The sequence below is a fragment of the Adiantum capillus-veneris genome, chromosome 1, assembly GCF_014529385.1.
Source record: "Adiantum capillus-veneris isolate H3 chromosome 1, ASM1452938v2, whole genome shotgun sequence".
NCBI classification, from domain to species: Eukaryota; Viridiplantae; Streptophyta; class Polypodiopsida; order Polypodiales; family Pteridaceae; genus Adiantum; species Adiantum capillus-veneris.
The window spans coordinates 133,512,073-133,532,045 of NC_140931.1; the positions used below are offsets into that span (position 1 = coordinate 133,512,073).

The 19,973-nt window shown below is 48.7% G+C and overlaps 1 protein-coding gene across 1 annotated transcript in view; it reads left to right on the forward strand.

Annotated features, from left to right (window-relative positions):
- LOC147465597 (F-box-like protein) overlaps positions 1 to 19,589 on the forward strand; it is a 34,529-nt gene extending 14,940 nt beyond the window's left edge. The window contains exons 3-4 of the mRNA XM_086520805.1: positions 18,761 to 19,009; positions 19,088 to 19,589. Of these exons, the coding sequence (XP_086376931.1) occupies positions 18,761 to 19,009; positions 19,088 to 19,363 (525 nt within the window). The 3' untranslated portion in view covers positions 19,364 to 19,589. The remainder of the gene's footprint in view (positions 1 to 18,760; positions 19,010 to 19,087) is intronic.
- The last annotated feature ends 384 nt before the right edge of the window (positions 19,590 to 19,973 follow it).

Consider the following 19,973-nt stretch of genomic DNA (forward strand, 5'->3'; position numbering starts at 1 on the left):
TTCGACGTGCAAAAGAAAGGCAAAAAGCACGGCAAAAAGCAGAAGAAAGGCACTGACTTCCAGGGATATTTGGGTCGTCGGTCGACTTTTGACAAGGCAAAGAAACTGAAGAAGCGCGTCAAGTTTGAAGGCCTACCCAGTTCTTCTTCTTCTTCTTCTTCTGACAGTTCTTCTAGCTCCTCGGATTCGAGCGAAGAAGATAGAAAAGGTAAAAATGCGAAGCAAGAAGCAACGCTTTGGAAAGGGCAAGAGAAAGGCAAAGAAGGCTAAATCTCGCCCAGAGACTGACAGTTCTACTGAGGACTCGTCTACAGACAGCTCAGATTCCGATGACGGAAAGTTTTATGCGAACAAGAAGAATTTTTACAAAGCCAACCAGTATGACTTTCTCGAAGATAAAAGCAAGAAAGTCCGAGAGTTTAAGGAAGGTGGCCACTCGATCAAGTTTGATACTTTTCAGGATACTCAGATGCTTCGAAGGCTGTCTTTTATACAGCAGTTTGACATCGCTTTCGCGGGAGGACGCTATTCAGAGCACTCCAAGATTCGGAGAGCTGCCTCTTATTTTAAGGGGAATGCTCGCACTTGGTGGTCCACGCTTCTATTAAGCAAGACTGTGCCAGTTACATGGCTGAAATTCAAGAGGCTTTTTATTTCTTCTTGGTTGACGCAAGAATGTGAACGAGATGTACGAGCTGCTTGGAACCATCTCTGGATGACCAAGAGCGATACAGTGAATTCTTATTGTGAAAGATTCTGGAGCTCTTTTCTACCCGCCTCTTCATTCAAGAAGATCTCGTTCAGAGAACAGATTGAGCGGTTTACCTTGGGTCTACCTACAGAGATCCGAAATCACTGCTTGGAACAGAAGTCAGCTTCTATTCAGGAGTTGATGAGTCATGCGAAGCGGGGCTTTGTTATTCACTCTGACAGTCTTACCTACCCCACAGATGAGGCCATGACACAACGAGCCGAACAGACTTTTGGGAATGAAAGTAGAAAGAAAAAAGAGCAACCAAGAGAAAAATGATGCACGACTCGGAAGTGCTCGCTATTGCTGCTCGCCCCCCCCCTTGCTGCGCCATCGCTACCCTCTCCCCCCCCCCCCCCCGCGCTGCCCCTGCACTGCCCCTGCGCACTAACCTCCCCCCCCCCACCCGCTGCCCCTGCGCGCTGCCGCCCGCCCGCTGCCCCCCCTGCTTTCGCGCTGCCCCAAAGGCTGCCCGTTGCCCTCCTCTCGCGTTGCCATCCCCACCCCATCCCCCCGCTCGTTGCCGCTTGTGCACCCGCACATTTCCCGGCTGCCCACTTCGCCCTCGCCGTCCCCCCATCCCCCCCCCCCCCCCCCCCGTCCTCTTTGCTCCCGAAGGTCTTCTGCACCTGGCTCGGCAACGCTTTCTCTTCGGACAAGTGCTGGACGTACTCGTTCGCAGATTTTCTTCACCGCCCGTTTCTTCGACTCAGCAGTAGACACAAATGGAGGCTCCAGCTCCACCTCAGAGGGACTCGCCTGAAGCCCCCTTGCCCGACCCCGCTGAGCCCACCATTCGACTTGCTCTTACACCGGCAGAGCAAGCGAGCCTTGCCACGGAGGTAGAATGCTTGCAGGCGACTTCTGTCATCTGCAAGGTTCTCGGCACTCGTCCCAGCAGAGGAGAGCTGCGAGACCTTCTCCAGGCCCGCCTCCTCGCAGAGGTGGGCAAGATCTTGGATGTCCAGATTCTCGGACGGGGGTACTACCAGATTGAGTTCGAGACTTCTGAGATGGCCTCCAAGGTCATAGCTATGAGTCCATTGGCCATCCGAGCAGCACGCGCCCACTTTCGACAGTGGCGACATGGTTTTGACCCGTCTTCGGATGTGCTAGTAGAGGAGGCGGACATCCCCATCTCAGTCTGCTTTCCGGGTTTACGGAGGGAGTACCTTCCACTTCTCTCCAGGATTGGCTCCGCCATCGGAACTGTCCTGGAGACACCTCGTACGGCAGCATCAGTAGCTGCCAAGGCGGCTGGCATCCCTTCAGTTCGAGTTTTGGTCAGAGATACCCACACGCTCCCGAAGGTCATCCTTCTGCCTCAGGTGAGTGGGGGTTGGTTTAGACAGAGTGTGGAGTACTCGGGTCTCCCGAACCAGTGTTTCATTTGCAGACAGATGGGCCACCTAGCGAAGGCCTGTCCACGGAGGAGACCACGACCCGCACCCCAGCCTCAGCCCCAGCCTGCCAAGGCTGGGCCGCAGCCACAGCCAGCGACACAGAGCACAGATTCAGCGCCACCCTCCGAGCCTGAGGCTCCAGCGGAGGAGGGGTGGCAGCAGGCCCGTGGCCGTCGACGCCAGGGGCCACAGTGACAGCCTGGCACTCAGAGTGGCCCCCAGGTGCCTACTCTGCAGCAGTGGGTTCCCACGGGGAACCGCTTTGGTCCTCTTGAGCAGGAGGAGCCCCCTACGCCAGCCTCCACCTCTGCTTCACCCTCGCCAGCCGCTCCGCCTTCCGATCTCCCCTCCTCCTTCTCATGCCCTCCCTCGCCCTCTGCTACCGCTCACTCCCCACCTCGCCCCCCCCATGTCTCTGCCGCCCCACCCCGCTTCTCCTCTCCCCCGCCCCCCCCAGCCCCTTCTCCCCCTCCTCCTGCTTCAGTACCACAGTCGGCTCAGGAGATTGGACCCTTGCCGGCGGCCAGGAGATCTCTTGGCAGTGCCTTCACCACGAGTCGCCTAGCGAGAGAGGGTCAGCCCTTCATGCGGCCCCCACTGCAGATTCAGACATCTCCTCTTGCAGCTATCCCTCGTGGTTTGACGAGCTTTGACCTCCGACGCCGCTGGGATTTCTTCGATTACGGGTTTACTCGTTTTCTTGGCGATTCCGCAGCAGACCACGAGGCAACCTGCTTCAGAGTCCACGCTTTGTTCCTCGCCGCTAGGGGGACAGAGGCCTTGGACTCGGCAGTTGGTTTCTCCTTCCCCCTCTGTGGCAGGACTGAGACAGAGTGGTCCCTCGACTTAGTGGTGGGATGGTTGCATACACAGGTTCTCGAGTTCTCTCACCACATGGGAGAACTTGGCGTTACAGATTTGCTGCAGACTTTGTGGCCACTGGCCAAGTTTGCGGTGACACCCCTAGACTCAGCAGGATGTAGACACATTGTGGTGTACTTTTTTGCTGATACGCAGTGTTTGCCTTGCTATGTATTCATTCATGAGGACTCCTGGACAGAGGAGGTTGCTATACGCACGGCTCGCTCTACTTGGGCTTGGACCAGGCACTCACTGCAGTCTCGCCTATCTAGAGGACGCTCGGATGCGGATTACTCCCCATCCAAGCCTGCTTCGAAGATAGCTCGTCTTGCTGCTGCGGCAGCATCTGTTCTCTCTCGCTCCCCATGAGGATCGTCTCGTGGAACGTGCAGGGACTCGGTGGGTCCCAGTTTCAGCGACAGTGGGGCCGATTGCGTCAGGAGCTTCAGCGATGCCTTGTGGGAGGAGAGATTGATCTCCTTATGCTTCAGGAGCACCATTTGTCTGAGAGCCGCATTCGGCGATGTGGTCAGATCTTGCGTGGACGCTATGATACCTTTTGGTCAGCTGCTTTTGGACCTGGAGGCATCCAGGGTGGGGTATGCATGACTATTGCGGACTCATTACAGCAGGCCATTGTGGGCAGAGGGATTATTGTACCAGGCAGGGCTCAATGGATTACTATGCAGGTTCAGGGTAGCCTTGTGGATTTCCTGAACATCTATGCGCCCAATGTGGCGAGTGCTCGTGCAGAGTTTTGGTCACAGATTGTTGAGTCTTTGCCACAGGTTGACCAGTGGTGTGTAGGAGGGGACTTCAACATGTTGGAGGACCCTTCTGACAGAATCGGAGGCAGCCATGCTACTTTGCATGGAGTCGAGTTAGCAGCTTGGGAGAGGTTTTGTATGACGTTGAGGGTCTCGGATACATGGTAGCATTCTGGCTTTGTGAGGCCTCCAGAGAGTCTTGCCTTCTCTAGATCGGACCGCAGAGTGGGAGGAGTGAATCTATCGCGCATAGATCACTTCTACACTGGTGACCACTTCAGTGACTTGGGGGGATCAGTGGGCATCCTGGCAGGGACATCCTTCTCGGACCATGCACCAGTGATCCTCACAGTGGCAGACAGGCAGAGGAGTGGGAGCACGATGCTTCGCATCCCAGAGCGGGTCTTGTTGCACTCAGAGAGAGGGTCGAGGCTCTATGGACAGAGGGCATGGACAGCCAGGCTCCACCTGCAGACAGAGTGGCCTCAGGCCTAGCTCAGCTCAGCCACTTCTTTCTCCAGGAGTCTTTGGCTCGACGGGCTGCAGCGAGAGAGGAGGAGCAGCGTCTCAGACGAGGCATTGCTTCACTACAGAGGATGCATGAGCAGCATCCAGACAGTCCATGGTTGGAGGAGCAGCTACAGCAGGCTCGTCAGGAGCTTGCTTGCACAGAGGAGAGGCGCCATGAGTTTGCCTTCCACTGACAGGCATCTCAGTGGACTCAGGTGGGTGACAGAGTGACAGGTGTTTTTTTTGAGACAGTGGGACCTCGGCACTCGCATGCCAAGGTCAATCAGTTGAGGAGACCCGATGGGTCAATTGTTTGCGAGCCAGAGGATATGCGTGCAGTTGCTACTGACTTTTACCGTGAGCTACTGTCGGCTGAGCCCGAGTCAGAGAGACAGGATGCATGCAGGGAGCAGGTTTGGGCACAGATGCCTTGTCTTGTGACTGAGGAGATGCGGCAGAGGCTTGAGTTACCTCTTCAGCTTGAGGAGCTGCACACGGCTCTTAGGGCCCTCCCTCGTGGTAGCTGTCCAGGTGAGGATGGGCTGACTTTCAGCTTCTTCTTGGAGTACTGGGACCTGCTTGGCCCAGATCTTTGTAGTGCCTTTCAATACATTCTGCACATAGGAGTGATGCCGGATAGCATGAGTGAGGGCCCGATTTACCTCATTCCAAAGGAGGGTGGCTCCTTGGATGAGATTCGACAGTGGCGTCCCATCACCATTCTCAACTCAGCCTACAAAATTCTTGCCAAGGCTCTGAGTTTGAGGATTCAGCCACTTTTGGAGAGCCTTATATATGGGACTCAGACAGGTTTTGTCAAGGAACGTAGTATCCTTGACAACATCTTCACTTTTTGGGAGGCTTCTGCCCTTGCACGGCTCCGTGGGGAGGACCTTGTGATTCTTCTTCTCGATTTTGAGAAGGCATACGACAGAGTTGACTGGGACTTTCTAGAGGGCACGCTACGCAGGATGGGCTTCTCAGAGGCTTGGATCAGAGGGGTGTCAGCTTTGTACAGACAGGCCCACAGTCAGGTGCTTTTGGCAGGAGGTAGAGGTGAGCGCTTCATGCTCACACGATCGGTCAGACAGGGTTGTCCTCTTGCCCCCTTTCTCTTTCTGTTCTATGCGGAGGCGATGAGCAGATTTTTGGTGTCACAGCAGGTTGGTTTGAGGGGCTTAGCACTCCCTCTACGGGGAGATGAGCTTCTGGACGCTGAGTTTGCCGACGACTCAGCCTTGTACTTAGAGGGCCAGGAGGCCAATTTACACAGATGTGGGCAGGCTTTGGAGACCTTCTGCTGTGCATCGGGCGCACTGATCAACTGGAGAAAGACAGTGGCTTTCTCAGTTGGTAGTGCTCCTGTGCCAGATTGGATGCCAGGAGAGGGTTTCAGGTGGATTCCTCCAGGGACTGCAGTTCGGTACTTGGGTTGTCAGGTTGGTTTGGATTTGTCCCCCGAGCAGCAGATTGCTCCTCTTCTCCTGTCCATCAGGAGAAAGCTGTTACATTGGAGCTCAGCACGACTTTCACTGGCTGGTAGAGTAGTAGTTGCCAACCAGGTGTTGTTGGCGACTATGTGGTACATCACTTCTTGCTGGATCTTCTCGAGTTCTTGCATCAGCCAGGTAGAGAGGCTGATCAGGAACTTCCTTTGGTCTGGTCGCGACACTCAGATTGCCCGAGCCAAGGTGGCTTGGTCGGTCATCACACTTCCTTGTTCTCAGGGAGGGCTTGGGATCATTGATCCAGCACAGCAGAGCAGAGCCCTTCTTGGGAAGTTCGTCGTCAGAGGACTTCTTCCAGGCGAGGAGCCCTGGAAGGAGTTCTTGTTGCAGAGGCTTCGTGCCAGGGTGCCTCAGGCAGGAGGCCCTTGGCAACCTTCGACCAGATGGATCTTTACAGAGCTGCGCCGAGTTGGTTTGAGCAGGAGACTGGAGGACCGATTCGCTGTGAGTTTGCTTCGGTCTTGGGAGCTATTGCGGCGTGGCCTAGAGCAGCGGCAGCCGACGTGCACGGAGGAGCGCCTACGGCAGCCCCTCGTCTGGAACCCCATGGTTAGCACTCAAAGAGGCCACTTGGTTGGGAGTAGGCCTCATGTTTCTTGGGGTCCCATGGCAGCAGGTCCAGCGCGCTCTCTAGGTGACTGGCTAGAGTTCACAGGTTTGTCAGAGGAGGTGCAGGTTGTCCAGCTACAGGGCATGAGAGGGGTTCAGAGCATGTGTCAGGACATCTCAGAGTCATTTCCAGCTGATTGGCTCACGCCTCTCGAGCCAGTAGCACCCCGGTGGATGGGAGCCTTCACACGACTGGAGGTTCTCATTTCAGTCAGGGCTTGCTCAGAGACTGTCCCAGCCCTGTTCTTCGAGCTTCAGGGTGGGGGACGATTACAGAGAGTTGCAGTAGAGGCCCCGCAGGTAGCAGAGTGTTGTTTCCAGAGGATCCGAGTTGTGGGCATCTGTGGGAGGACTTGCGTCATAGACCCTGACCCAGCAGCTCTTGAGACAGGACACTGGAGGCTATGGGCTTGGGAGTGCTGTCCACTGGCACGAGTACAGTGGGATCCTGGTGAGTGGCTATGGAGGGACCCATTCTCTTCTGCAGACCGCCCAGGAGTCCCTTTCTTTCAGTACACTGTTCGGCTTGGACGTCATATACTTGCAGCACAGAGAGAGGCCCGCCCCGTTGCAGCACGTCATTGGCAGGAGGAGGGTCTCACAGTTGAGTTCTTGGCAGCTTTTTGGCAGAGGCTGTGGGACTCCAGACAACCGAGGCGCGTCACCTTGTTCCAGTGGTTGGTTGCACACAGAGCCACAGCAGTAGGGAGCTGGCTTGTACATTGTGGTCTCTCGGCCGCATGCACAGCCTGTGACCAGTTGGTGGAGAGTCAGCGACACTGTCTTTGGGACTGTCCCTCGGCCCAGCAGGTGTGGCTACGAGTTCTTCGGCTGATGCTTGCCCTCTCCACGGCTCGACAGTACACTTGGGGGGCGGCGGCTTGGTCCACCCTCACGGGCCCGGCACTTCAGTTTGAGCTATCTTCCACCAGCAGGATGATAGTGATACAAGGGGGTCGACCTACACTCCAGCCTGCTGCAGACCTTACTCCACAGGAGTGGAGCAGTGAGAGAGCGGAGTGTTGGGAGCTCATCAGCGGCCTAGCTCTCTGGTTCATCTGGCGGGCCCGTTGTTTCCGCATCTTTGAGGCTCGCCTTGTACCACTAGTAGAGACTGTTCGTGACTTTTGGCTAGAGCTGATCCATACTCTCAGAGGACAGCTTGAGGGACTACAGGGCAGCTCCGACCGCATGCGAGAGCGCCGCGAGGCTTTCCTTCGTCTCTGGCACCCTGGGCCATTTTACTCCATGGTCCAGGGGGTGCTCAGATGGCACTACTGTCCACCTGTGTGGCTTTTCCCTCCTCCCATCTCTTGATTTAGCCCCATTGTATATATGCTGTTTTTTCATTGGGAGAGTCTCCCCATCATGTTTGTTGTAGTCCTCTCTTGTAGAGGTGGATGTAGCCCTATGGGCAGCTTTCATTAACTAATAGAAGGATCTTTTTCTCGGAAAAATAAAAATAAAAATGATGCACGACCCAAGCTTACTCCTAAGGAGAGAGCTCGCTTCATCAGAGAGGGGAAGTGCTTTGGATGCGGGGAACATGGACATATCTCCGCGAAGTGCTCTAAAAAGGCACAGAAAGAACAGAATGATAAAGACGACGACAGGTCTGAGAGTTCGAGAGCAGTTGAGGAATGTGGCAGAAAAGGCAGATAGAAAAGCAGAACTAGTACCACATGGCGTGGGATCTGCACCGAATCTAATGATGAAAGTACAAACTTTGCCGCTTTTGGGGCAAAGTGCAGGATCAGGAAGCTCTTTTGAAGGAGCCAAGGCCAACTTCTTTTCACTTGGAATTGGCGGCTCGATTTGGAAGTACGCCCGATAGACTAACGCCACAGGCGGAGGTAGTTCGACTGGCACCCGGATGGGATGTTGCCATTACACCTAGCATTGGCAAACTTCGTTTGCAATGATAGGGGTGTTCAGGGCACGCGAGTGACGTTCTACTCGGGATCCCTTGGTACCACAAGAACTACGCCGTGGTTGACTACCGGGCCGAGAAAGCGACTTTGATAAATGAAAGGCTTAGAGATTGTACTTGATGAACTTCAGTTTTCTTACTCATTCTTTTGGGAGAACTGAACGATGGATAAAGGTTGAATATGTTTTGACCTGAAGAAAAGAACGCCAAGATTTTTTCTTCACGCTCATGCCAATTGCTTTTGAGAGGGCCTGAAGATCAAACCATTGATCTGATACCTGGAAGCACGCCACCGAATTGGCCACCTTACCGTGTGAGTCGAGTACAGAATGAAAGGATTATGAACCCAGTGAAAGACCTCTTGGAAAAGGGTCTTGTCCAGCCTAGTACTTCACCGTATTGCTGTCTAGTGTTGTTGGTTTTGAAGAAAGACGGATCTTGGAGAATGTGCATCGATTATAGCGCTCTCAACAAAATCACCATCAAGAACAGATTTTCGATTCCTAGGATCGATGATATACTTGACAGGTTACAGGGATCCTTGTGCTTTAGCAGGATTGACTTGAAGAGTGGATATCATCATATCAGGATAGCGCCAGGAGATGTCTACAAGACAGCTTTTCGAACGACTTTTGGGTTATTTGAGTTTTTGGTGATGCCTTTTGGCTTAACCAATGCTCCTGCGACATTTAACCGGATGATGGATAGGATTTTTCGAGAGTACAGGCTATTTGCTGGCACTTTCTTTGATGACATCATTGTTTTCTCCAAGAATGAGGCAGAACACAGAGATCATCTGCTTCAAGTCTTTCAGGCATTATGAGATCACAGATTAATGCAAAGAAAAGTGAATTTTTCCTACAAGAGATACACTTTTTGGGACACATTGTGTCAGCAGCAGGAGTGCAAATGGACCCGGCCAAGATAGAGCCTATCCGTGATTGGCCCGATTTGAGGAATGTCCATGAAGTTAGAAGCTTCTTGGGACTGTGTTCGTACTACAGGCGGTTCATACGAAAGTTTGCAGAGGTTGCTTCCCCTTTGCATACCTTGACATAGAAAGGAGTACCTTTTTCGTGGGGATCCACAGAGGTGATTGCCTTTCGGACATTGAAAGAGAAATCGACTACGGGACCTGTTTTGACTTTGCCGGACTTGCAGAAGTCATTTGAAGTGTATTGTGATGCTTGTGGTCGTAGTCTGGGTGCGGTCTTGATGCAAGAAGGCCATGTCATAGCTAACGAGAGCCGTTTGTTCTCTAGGCCGGAGATGACAGCACAGATTTATGAGAAAGAGCTTTTGGCGGTTATCCATGCTCTTGCTCAGTGGCGGCATTACCTACTCGGAGCGGATTTCACTATCTTTACAGACCATCAGAGTTGGCGCTACTTCTTGTCATAGAAGTAGCTTTCGGAAAAACAGATGCGGTGGGCGAACATCTTGTCACAGTTTCACTTCCAGATTGTCCATGTGCAGGGACAGAAGAATGTGGTGGCAGATGCTTTGTCTCGGAAACCGTTGGTTCTGGCTATTTCCGCGATACATCATAGGAGCTTTGAGGATATGGTCGATTAGTGTGCCACAGATACAAATTTTGCAGATATTTTCACACGGATACGGGATGGGGAGACAGTAGCTGGATACTCCCTTCGGGAAGGCTACTTGATGAAAAAGACTATGTTGTGCGTTACACAGCCGTTGAGGGATAAGGTTATGACTGAATGCCACTGTCCACCTTTTACGGGTCACCGCGGCATTGCTACCACCATGAAAGGGGTAGAGAGATATTTCTGTTGGCGGAGACTCAAGAAGGATGTGGAAGAGTTTATGCGCAGTTGCTTGGTATGCCAGAAGGTCAAGTTTGACAGGCATAAGGCACAGGGATTGTTACAGCCTTTACCCATACCCACCCGCCCCTGGGAAAATATTGAAATGGATTTCATTATTTTTGATATCCCGAGAACACAGAATGATCACGATGATTTTCTGATTACATGGCACGTCTGAGACGATTCTCTCCGACAGAGACCCCAGATTTATGAGTTTGTTTTGGAAGGCAATTTGGGAGAACATTGGCACGCAGTTGCAGTTCTCGTCATCGTTCCACTTGCAGACTAACGGGCAATTTGAGGTTGCCAATTCAGTGATTTTAGATTTATTGAAGTCTTGTATCTCGGATCAGAAGACTCAATGGGAAAAGAACTTACCTTTGGTGGAATTTGCCTATAGTAACACAATACACTCTTCGACGAGAAAGACGCCATGTGAGATTGTTGAAAGTGTTGCGAAGGTTCCATCCTTCCTGAGCACGAAAAATTAGATTTTTGAAGCGGATGAATATTCAAGACATACTGGTAGGTTCGTGGTTTTATTGCACGGAACCTTTGTAGATCCCGATTGAGGCCTCGGCTAACCTGTGTGTAGGCGCTAGCCTAACAGTCCCCAAAACTCCTAAAGAGAATCGAACTCGGATAAACGCATGCAAAATTTCCATCAAGTTGAAGTAACCACCTCACCGAAGATTTTTTGGTGCGCACAGTCGTCTTTCCTCAACTGCTCTCTGCCTTGTCTGAAGCCTCTGCCTTCGCTCCCCTCATGTGTTTTCTCTTGGATTTTTCCCCAACAGCTTCGTCGGCATCTACTGAAGATTCTTCTCATTTCAGATTTTTCTAAAATCGTTAGGACATACTCGCGAGATTTGGATAAGGCTTTTGCCAAGGTTCGCGAGACTTTGCAGAAGTCTCAAGAACGACAGAAAAAGGCAGCGGATCGCCATCGTCGCGACTTGAAACTGAAGGAGGATGATTGGGTGCTCTTACTTTTGAGAAGGCACGCCTAAGAAAGAAAAAGGGAAAGGAGAGGCTTTTTCCAAAGCTTAGTATGTGATACTACGGACCTTTGCAGATTACTGAAAAGATAAATGATGTCTCCTTCCGATTGAAATTGCCAGATACTTGGAGGATTCATAATGCATTGCATGTGAGTCTCTTGAACCCTGTTAAGGGTGATGTGCATGATGATGGGGAGCCTGATGAGCAACCCGAAGTGGAAGAAAACGAGGAGATCCTTGTTCCTGAACAGATTTTGGCACATAACGATACGAAGAAAGGTAAAGTCCGAAGGCGGTTCTTGGTTAAATTCAAGAACTTTCCTGCATTTGATGCGAAGTGGATGGAGGAGGAGGACCTAGCAGATACTCCTCGGATTGTGAAACTTTACCTCGATGTTTTGGTTTAGCATAGTCTACTCCAAACGGAACCCAGAATTCAGCTTGGCCGGAGATCTGGTGCAGTGGGATGCACAAGAGGGGAGTCACTCCGCTCCCTTGTCAACAGATGCCTCAATTTTGATACGAAAGTCACTGATGTCTCTTTGAGCTTCAGGGATACTGAGAGCTGACAGTATTCTGCTGGATGACTTTATGAAATGGAATTCCTGATAATGATACTGATTTGTTCTTGACTTCTTGTGAGTGCAGGAACTGATGCCGAAATGACTGCAGCATTTTGGTCTGATTGATCTCGAATAGACATGGTTGCAATAGGGGTTAGTCAATCGGACATCGATGAGGTCCCGATTGGACCTAGATGTGATTGCTAGCTACATTGCCGATAAATCATGGTCTAAGATCCGAATGAATGTTGAATGTCATGTGATGTCCTGTGATGTCTGGTGATGTCCTGTGATGTCGTGTGATGTGACTGTCGATTTTGTACATGTGTTAGATGTGTGTTCCTAGTACGTAGGTACTAATAGTCAGTGTCTGCTAAGACGGTTTATGGCTTTTGTCGGTTTTGCAGGCGTAATCGCGGTTGATTACAATGCTTTCAAGAGGGGGGTATGTCATAAAGTGATGACGTGGCGGACAACAGAAACCCTAATTTCTGCCAGAAACCCTAAAATTCCTGCAAACCCTAATTTTTGCCAAAAACCCTAATTCCGGAAATCGCGGAGGCTTTTTAAAAAAAAAAGATTTTTTTTTTTGGAAAATGATGAGCGACGCGAATTTTGCTTTTGCTTTTTTTTATAAAAAAAAGAGAAAAGACTCTCTAAGAGAGAGAGAAAACTGATTCTTTTGATTTTAAAAGCTTTTGGGGCTCTGCTTTTGGGCATCCCTTGTAATCTTTAAATTAGTGGTGAGGGCCTCACTTCTCAGAGCATCTGCACGCAGAGTCTGAGAGTGAAGCCCTAACCGCTCTCTTGTACTTTGATGATTGATTAATACAAAAAGAAATACCGAAAGGGGCGCCAGTCTTTGGGGCCAATATCTCTAGGCACGGAACTCCGCCGGGCCAGTGCAAATCTATTGTGATCTGTGAATTGTTTTGAAGTGGTTATTTGGTGTTGTCGCGGTTGATTCTTGACTTGGAGTGTCCAAGTCTGTTACAGAGAGTGGGGCCTTCGAAGGAGGGTTTTACGTCGTCTCTGGTGTCGTATTCTTTTCTCTATCTCTCAGTCTCATGCACTTCCATTCACAGTGTTCATTCACTTTGTTTGTGTCCATTGCACTCTCTCATTAAAGAACGGAAGGCTCTCCTCATAAGTAAAAGGAACCTTGAGCAGTTCGGAGCACTCATCTTGAGCAAAGTTCAAACATTCATTCCGCTGCACCTTACAGCAAATGCTTGTCATTATGATCCAAATCATTATCATGCAATTCATCATGCTTATCATTATCATCCAAATCATCATGCAAATCTTGTGTGTCATGCTTTGGAAAAGAAGAGACTGAGAGAGTCGCCTTCTCCGGATTCTGCTTAATTTGTGCCTGCACATTAGGAAAAAGTCGCAACAACTCTTTCATGTGGTGGTCGCTCATCGCTTTTCTTGATTTGTTCTCGCGATCGAATTCTGCTTATGTTTCTTCGCGCTCATGCCCTATGGCTGCCATTCTTTCTTCGTATTCATGATCTATGGCTGCCATTCGTTCTAACTTCCTTGCTTCGCGTTTTAACTTTCTATCCATCATCATCTTGTCGAAAGCCTCCATAGGAGTTAGTGCAATCCTTGGCGGAGATGGGGAAGGGGGAGGGTGGGAAAAACCTCCTGGTGGGGAAAACTCTTCTTCGCGATTCCCATGCTCACCACCTCCATGCGAAGTATCCATTCCGATTTGGGTGATGACCATCCACTGAAGTCTTGGGTTCTTAAGTTCACGAGGAACTTGGGTTCTTGTGGGTCTTGGGTTCTTGTGTTCTTGAGGGTCTTGAGTTCTTGAGGGTCTTGAGTTCTTGAGGTTCTTGAGGTTCTTGAGGTTCTTGAGTCTTGAGGTTCTTGAGGTTTTGCTTTAGCTTGCAATTTGTGTTAGAGAAGGATCGTCTCTTCACCCGAGTTCTTCTCTTTCCTGCGGGCGCACCCCGTGGCGGCCTTGCGCTCACACCAAGGTTGCTTTTTCCCACCTCACGTCGATTGGCTGGCTGCTAAGTGCACGGTTCGTTCTCAATGAGTGAAAAGAGAAACAAGGGGAGGCTGGACAAGCCCTTCTTTCTTGGGATTCCTGTCACTCTTCAAAGACACAATTAGGAATCGATACGCCCAAGAGGACTTGGGTTACGTGCGACCGCAGTAAGCAAAAAAAAAATCTGTGGTTCTTTCCTTGAGTGATATAGAACACTGCCAAAGCTCTGATACCAATGTAAGGTGCAGCAGAAGTGAATGTTGAACTTTGCTCAAGATGAGTGCTCCGAACTGTGCTCAAGGTTCCTTTTACTTACGGAAGGGAGAGCTTCCGTTCCTTTAGTGAGAGAGTGCAATGGACACAAACAAAGTGGTGAACACTGTGAATGAAGGTACATGAGACTGAGAGATAGAGAGAGAAGAATACGACACCAGAATGTTGTCAAAACCCTCCTCCGAAGGCCCCATTCTCTATGGCGAGAGCGGTCTACTATTGATTGCACAAATCTCTACAATGCTTGGACTTGCCAACGATGTCGACGACGATGAGGACAACGATGAGGCGGGCTGCAATCTGAAAACGCTAATGGCTGAAATCTGCAAATCTTTATCTGCTGAATTCCGACTCTATGTCGGTGACTATGTCAATGACGACGATGCGCCGACGACGTGCCGAAAACGCAGATGCTGAAAGCTGCGTTTTCTGGGCTGAAACTGCAAACTACGCGGGATCTGACCGTGCTGCTGCAGGAAGGTGAGGTCTGCGAGGTTCGGGGCTTCTACTACGATGTCTGATTGCTACAAACTGAAAACGCTGGTTCCTCGTGTGGTTCTGTCACGAAGATCTGCAAAAACGCTAGGTCTCTTGCAGATGCAAAAACGCTAGGGCTGAAAACTGTCTCCTTGCAAAAACGCTATGGATTTTGCTGGTCTTGTTGTCGCCGGGGCTGATTTACAATGCAAAACGCCAGGGCTGATCTTGATTTGCTGTTGCCAGGTTGTTGCAATGCAAAAACGTTGGACTTGTCTGCAATGTTGAAAACGCTAGGTTGGCTGCTTCAAAAACGCTAGGTGTGGGGGGTCCTGTTGAGAAGGTGCCTATTGAACACTTTGGTTCCTGTTGCCTCTTCTGCCAAAAAGTGCTAGCGCTAGGTTTTCTTATACACTTCCTTGCAAAATTGCCCTACCTAGTTCCCAACAAAGTCACCTAAAAATAATAAGTGAAATAGGGAAAATAGGTCTATGCACTGTAAAAATGCTCCTGATGGGTTCTGACTGAAATCTGATGGTCATGCCGTGTGCAACCAGAGGATATGCATCTACTCTAAGTGTCTGGACATGCACGGCCTGCGAATAGACTCAGAAAAGTGCCAGATCACTTTCTATTCTAGACTGACTGAACTGGACTGAACCCTTGTCATGAAGTAGCTTGTCCACGCACACATGGGGTTAGATGTGCACGTGACAGGACATGTTAATGATCAAATGGTCATTGTATTATTTGATTTTGGTAGCACACAAGACACCATTAGTGAGACCCTTAAGACACGTGTGTGTCTCCCTTCTACTCCTATTCCCACCTACCCAATGATGGGATGCTCGGAGGGCATGAATTCTTCTGTTTCTCTTGCATGTCACAATGTAGATCTTGACATTCAACTAGTTCGATTTTACTCATCAATTTGCGGTTGCTAAATTAAGTGGATGTGATGTTATTTTGGGCATTAAGTGGTTTTGCAGGTCAAGCCACGCTTTGATTGGGATACCTCCTCTCTTCACAAGTTACAAACTGCTAATGTGCCAAGCCACTGAAGAACGGAGCCAACCTGCAGATCTCGGCAGAGGGACATAAACCCTAGAAGTAGCAAAAAAAGCACAAGCAGCAGAAGAAGTTTTACCACCTTATGGAAGTCACTAGAAGTAAAGCCGGCACACACACACTCAAAGATGATGATGTGGCAATACGGACTGACACAATTTGCACTGGATTGCTGACGTGGCAGATGTACGGAACTCCGCAATTTCCATTGACATGCTGACGTGGCAGACTGTACTGACAGTCCTGCAATTTAGCGTTGACAGTGCCACGTGGTAGTTGTACGAATTTTGGCAAAATGCGCTGGTTGCTTATGGGTCAGATGCTTTAAGAGTTTGATACCTTTCATGTAACTGCTTTTGAAAGGCCAAGGGCCTTTGAATATGAGCCAAGGACTCATTCTCTGGCATCCTCCCGCATAGAGGTGCAGGGGTTGGAGTACCGGCCTTGTACTGAGTTCAAGCAATATAAAGAAATACCGAAAGAGGCGCCAACGTTTGGGGCCAGTGCTCTCTTGGGGTTGAACTGTCATAAACTGATGACGTGGCACTGATGACATGGACAACAATACGGATTCCGAAAAAAGCGTTGCTATGTTGACGTGGCAGATCGTACGGAAAATTCCGCGTTTTGCACTGGTTGTGCCATGTGCAGGCTATATCCGTGTTTCACATTGGTAGCTTTTGGGACCTGAAGCTTTTGAGTTTGCAGCTTTTCATGTAATTGCTTTTGAGTTTGAAGGCCATGGGGCCTATAAACTTGCTGACGAGCAACTGAGCAGAGAGGACCCTCGGACTTTGTACTTTGCTCAAGCATTAATATAAAAATAAATACTGAAAGGGGCGCCAGACTTTGGGGCCAATACCTTTGGGCATGGAACTATGTCGGGCCGTGTCGACTCTATTTAATTGTGATAAAGTTTGTGAAGTGTTTTAAGTGATTCTCTCGTGTGTTGTGCCAGATTTTCGACTTGGGGTGTCCAAGTCTGTTACAGTGGTATCAGAGCTTCAAGCGTGTGCTTTTCTCAAAGCATACCAATCCTACCAAAGAGCAGACAGAGCGCTTCCAAATTTTACTAGAAATTCTATTAAAGAATCTTTGTGTCCCGACACCGGCTTTGTGACTTTCATCACAAACTCTCACAGCTAGAGTTTTTACACCTTTTTGGTTAGACCGCAATTTTCTTCACATGCTTTTGGGTCAACCTGACGCTAGGGTAAGAGTTTTCTTTTTGTCATCACAAAAGGATTTAAATATGGCTAATCACCAAGAGCAACAAGGGATGCCCTTTGATCCAAATACGATTTTAAGTAAGCGATAATGCTATTTAACATGATATTTTTATGAGAGTTCATGGGCAAGACGTCGAGGTGTATGGGCAACATTTACCAAAGTAGAAGAAAGGTATTGGTGGAAAGGCATGCATAAAGATGTAAGTGAGTTTGTAGAGTCTTATGTGACATGCAAAATGTATTCAAATGTACGGTATTGTGATGGGCTACATCCTACTTATCCATTGGCCATACATTAGTGGGTTGTGGATCTGGACATTGCCTTCAAGACTTTGGTAGATGAGGTATTTGGTGCTTGCAAGAGAAGATTATCTAATTGAGTTGAAGGTTGTGCATTGAGGACAAAGAATAGTTGTATATAAATTTCTCCTTGAAGATATGTCATGCCACTATGGATGAGGTAAGTGCAGATAGAGAGAATCCACACAATAGACATGGAATGGCGGAGTTCCACTCCCATATGCACTGGCTCTAAAACCCGGCGCCCTTTGGATTTTTCTTTTAAATTGATCTACACAAGGTACAATTTCCGGGGAGAGACTTTCTGTAAATTTGCAACTGCAAGAATGTAGAGAGCCCCCCCCCCCCCCCAAGGCACATATATAAAGTACACTTGTCAAAAAACATCCGATACAAAAATTTTCTTATAAAAGAAAGGGTGCAAAATCTGCCATGTCACTATCTCTAAAAATTTGCAACGATTTTAGGGTCCCTTAATCCACCGCGGGATTCCATACAGGGTTGCCACATGATGAGGTTGTCACATCATCATAACAATGCCTTCTCTCTTCCTCCCTTGATTAGGATTGCCACGTCATCACTTTTGTGACATATACCCCCCCCTCCCCCCCCCCCCCCCCCCCCCCCCCAAAAAAAAAAAAAGAGGAGTGATCGCCCACGTTTACCCCTATAAAATTCAATCTGATTCTCTAGCAGGCACTGCCTTAATGCAAACATGCCGATGACCATCATTACTTGACATCACATTTTCTAGCATGCATTACACCATACAGCTCTACAAAATCAGATTGTTATCTAATCAGCTCATCCGCATCAGAACTCTAGATATTCCGGCATAACAATATTAGCCATCGCACCCAAAGCGCTGCAGGGGTGTCTCGATGCACTAAGACCACATATCCAATCTATCTCATCCAACTTGGAACTATTGATGCATCAGAAAATGCTATGCAATGACAGATGCACATATACAGTCACCAAACATAAAGACATCTAGATACAACCAAATTCTCCCTAGACCGGAGCTTGGTCGTTTAGACGGCATTCTGCGTCGTTTAGAGGTTTCGATATACAACGCTCCCTAGACTGCATCATGCGTTGTTCAGAGGTTTCAAACATCCCAGACCGCACCGTGCATCATTCAGAGGTTCCAAGTATAACTAAACGCTTCCTAGACCGTAGTCTACGTCGTTCAAAGATTATCAAACAACATTGAAACCAGCATTGCAACCAGAATCAAACAAAGTCAATCGGCACCAAGACAAGATCAAACATGTTCAAATAAGATGTAATCTAGTCCAGATAATTCCCAAACCATATCCTCAAATAGTAACTAAATCTCAAAAACGTTGTTTTTCTCGTTGCAAAAGAGTGGTTCTCCATCTCCCATGCTCTTAAATGCCTGTAAAGCCATCTTTCTTCAACTTTCTACTTGTCATTTGCAAAAGAGCATCCAAAACAAAGGAGTGTGTTGAATTTCTTTGCAAAAACCCTTATTTGCTACAAGAAACCTTGACGTTAAGAATGTTCCTTATAAGTTGTCCCTCATAGGGCATAGGTCTTGAATGTTTCATAAATTGGCATTGCCAGTACAACTTTGATTTTTTAGCAACTTGTTTTTTTGCTCAAGCAGTTGGATAAGTCAATGAACTCATTTGGTTGAATTCATTATGCAGAGCTGGCAGGCTGAGTATATTTATTTGCACAGGCAAATGGTGCTTGGAGCTGCATCCGTTATTGATTATGTAAAAGAGCGAGCATGCTTTGACTCGATGGAAGTGGCTGACTATCAAAAGGCAATGAATTTGCTCTCTTCAAGCGGTTTACAGTGTCTGGATGTGGAGATTTTTTTGCTAGTGCCAAAGCTGAGTGTTCTTATAAACCTTCTTGGTTTGCATTATTGCCTCACACACCTGAAAATGAAGGTGTGGACTATTCCCTTACAGCTCCATTGCTGCCTTTTTGTTGTGATAGAGTTTCAGATCTTTCTTGCTTATCAACAGGAAAAAGAGGCCAGAGAGGCGCTCAGCAGGAATAAAGTGGGTGAGAGGCAAGTATGCTTAAGATGGTGGAGCCTTGGTGGTTGGACTAATGGATTCCGCAGACATGATGAGATGCACATGCGGATTTCATCGCTGCTCACTCTAGCAGAGTTGGAACCACCTTCCTTTTTGGAGGTTATTGATAGAGGCACACTTCATGAAGTTCTCCGCGTGCAAATATCAGCTGATTTTGAATCAAGTGCTTGGGTTGCACGGAGCATGCATTCACAGCGGTAAAAAGAAAGGTTCTTTTTAATTAATTGTAGAGTATTGTACAGATTGATATTTGTTCATGGTGTACAGTCTTAACAGATTTGCATGTACAGTCTTAATAGATTTGCATTGCCTACATTTTCAAATTGCAGCCCACGTGAATTGTATGGAACAGAAGAAGCCTTAAAAAAATGTTATCAGGATATCCTATTTTCATTCATGGAACCAAAGATCTGGTGTCTGTTGTTTTGAAAGTATAGTAATTTAAAGCGTATTTCTATACATGCCCTTGATCAGGATTACTTAACAGAAGAAATTTTCACATTAGTTGCCGTCGAGTACGGTCACGAATGTTATCAAAGTCTCATGCGATTCAAGAAGTTTCTGAAACCCTGATCTTCCAATATGGGTGGGTTATTGTGTGGTTGCTAATCTAAACGTTCTGTTTCTTTTATTTGCTCTTGTATTGTTCATAAGAGTGTCTCTCGGGGGGGGGGGGGGGGGGGGGGGGGGGGGGGGGCGATTTAGTGACAAGGTGATGAGAGAGAGAGAGAGAGAGAGAGAGAGAGAGAGAGAGAGAGAGAGAGAGAGAGAGAGAGACGGGGGAGATGATCATCCTCAAAGGTCAAATATG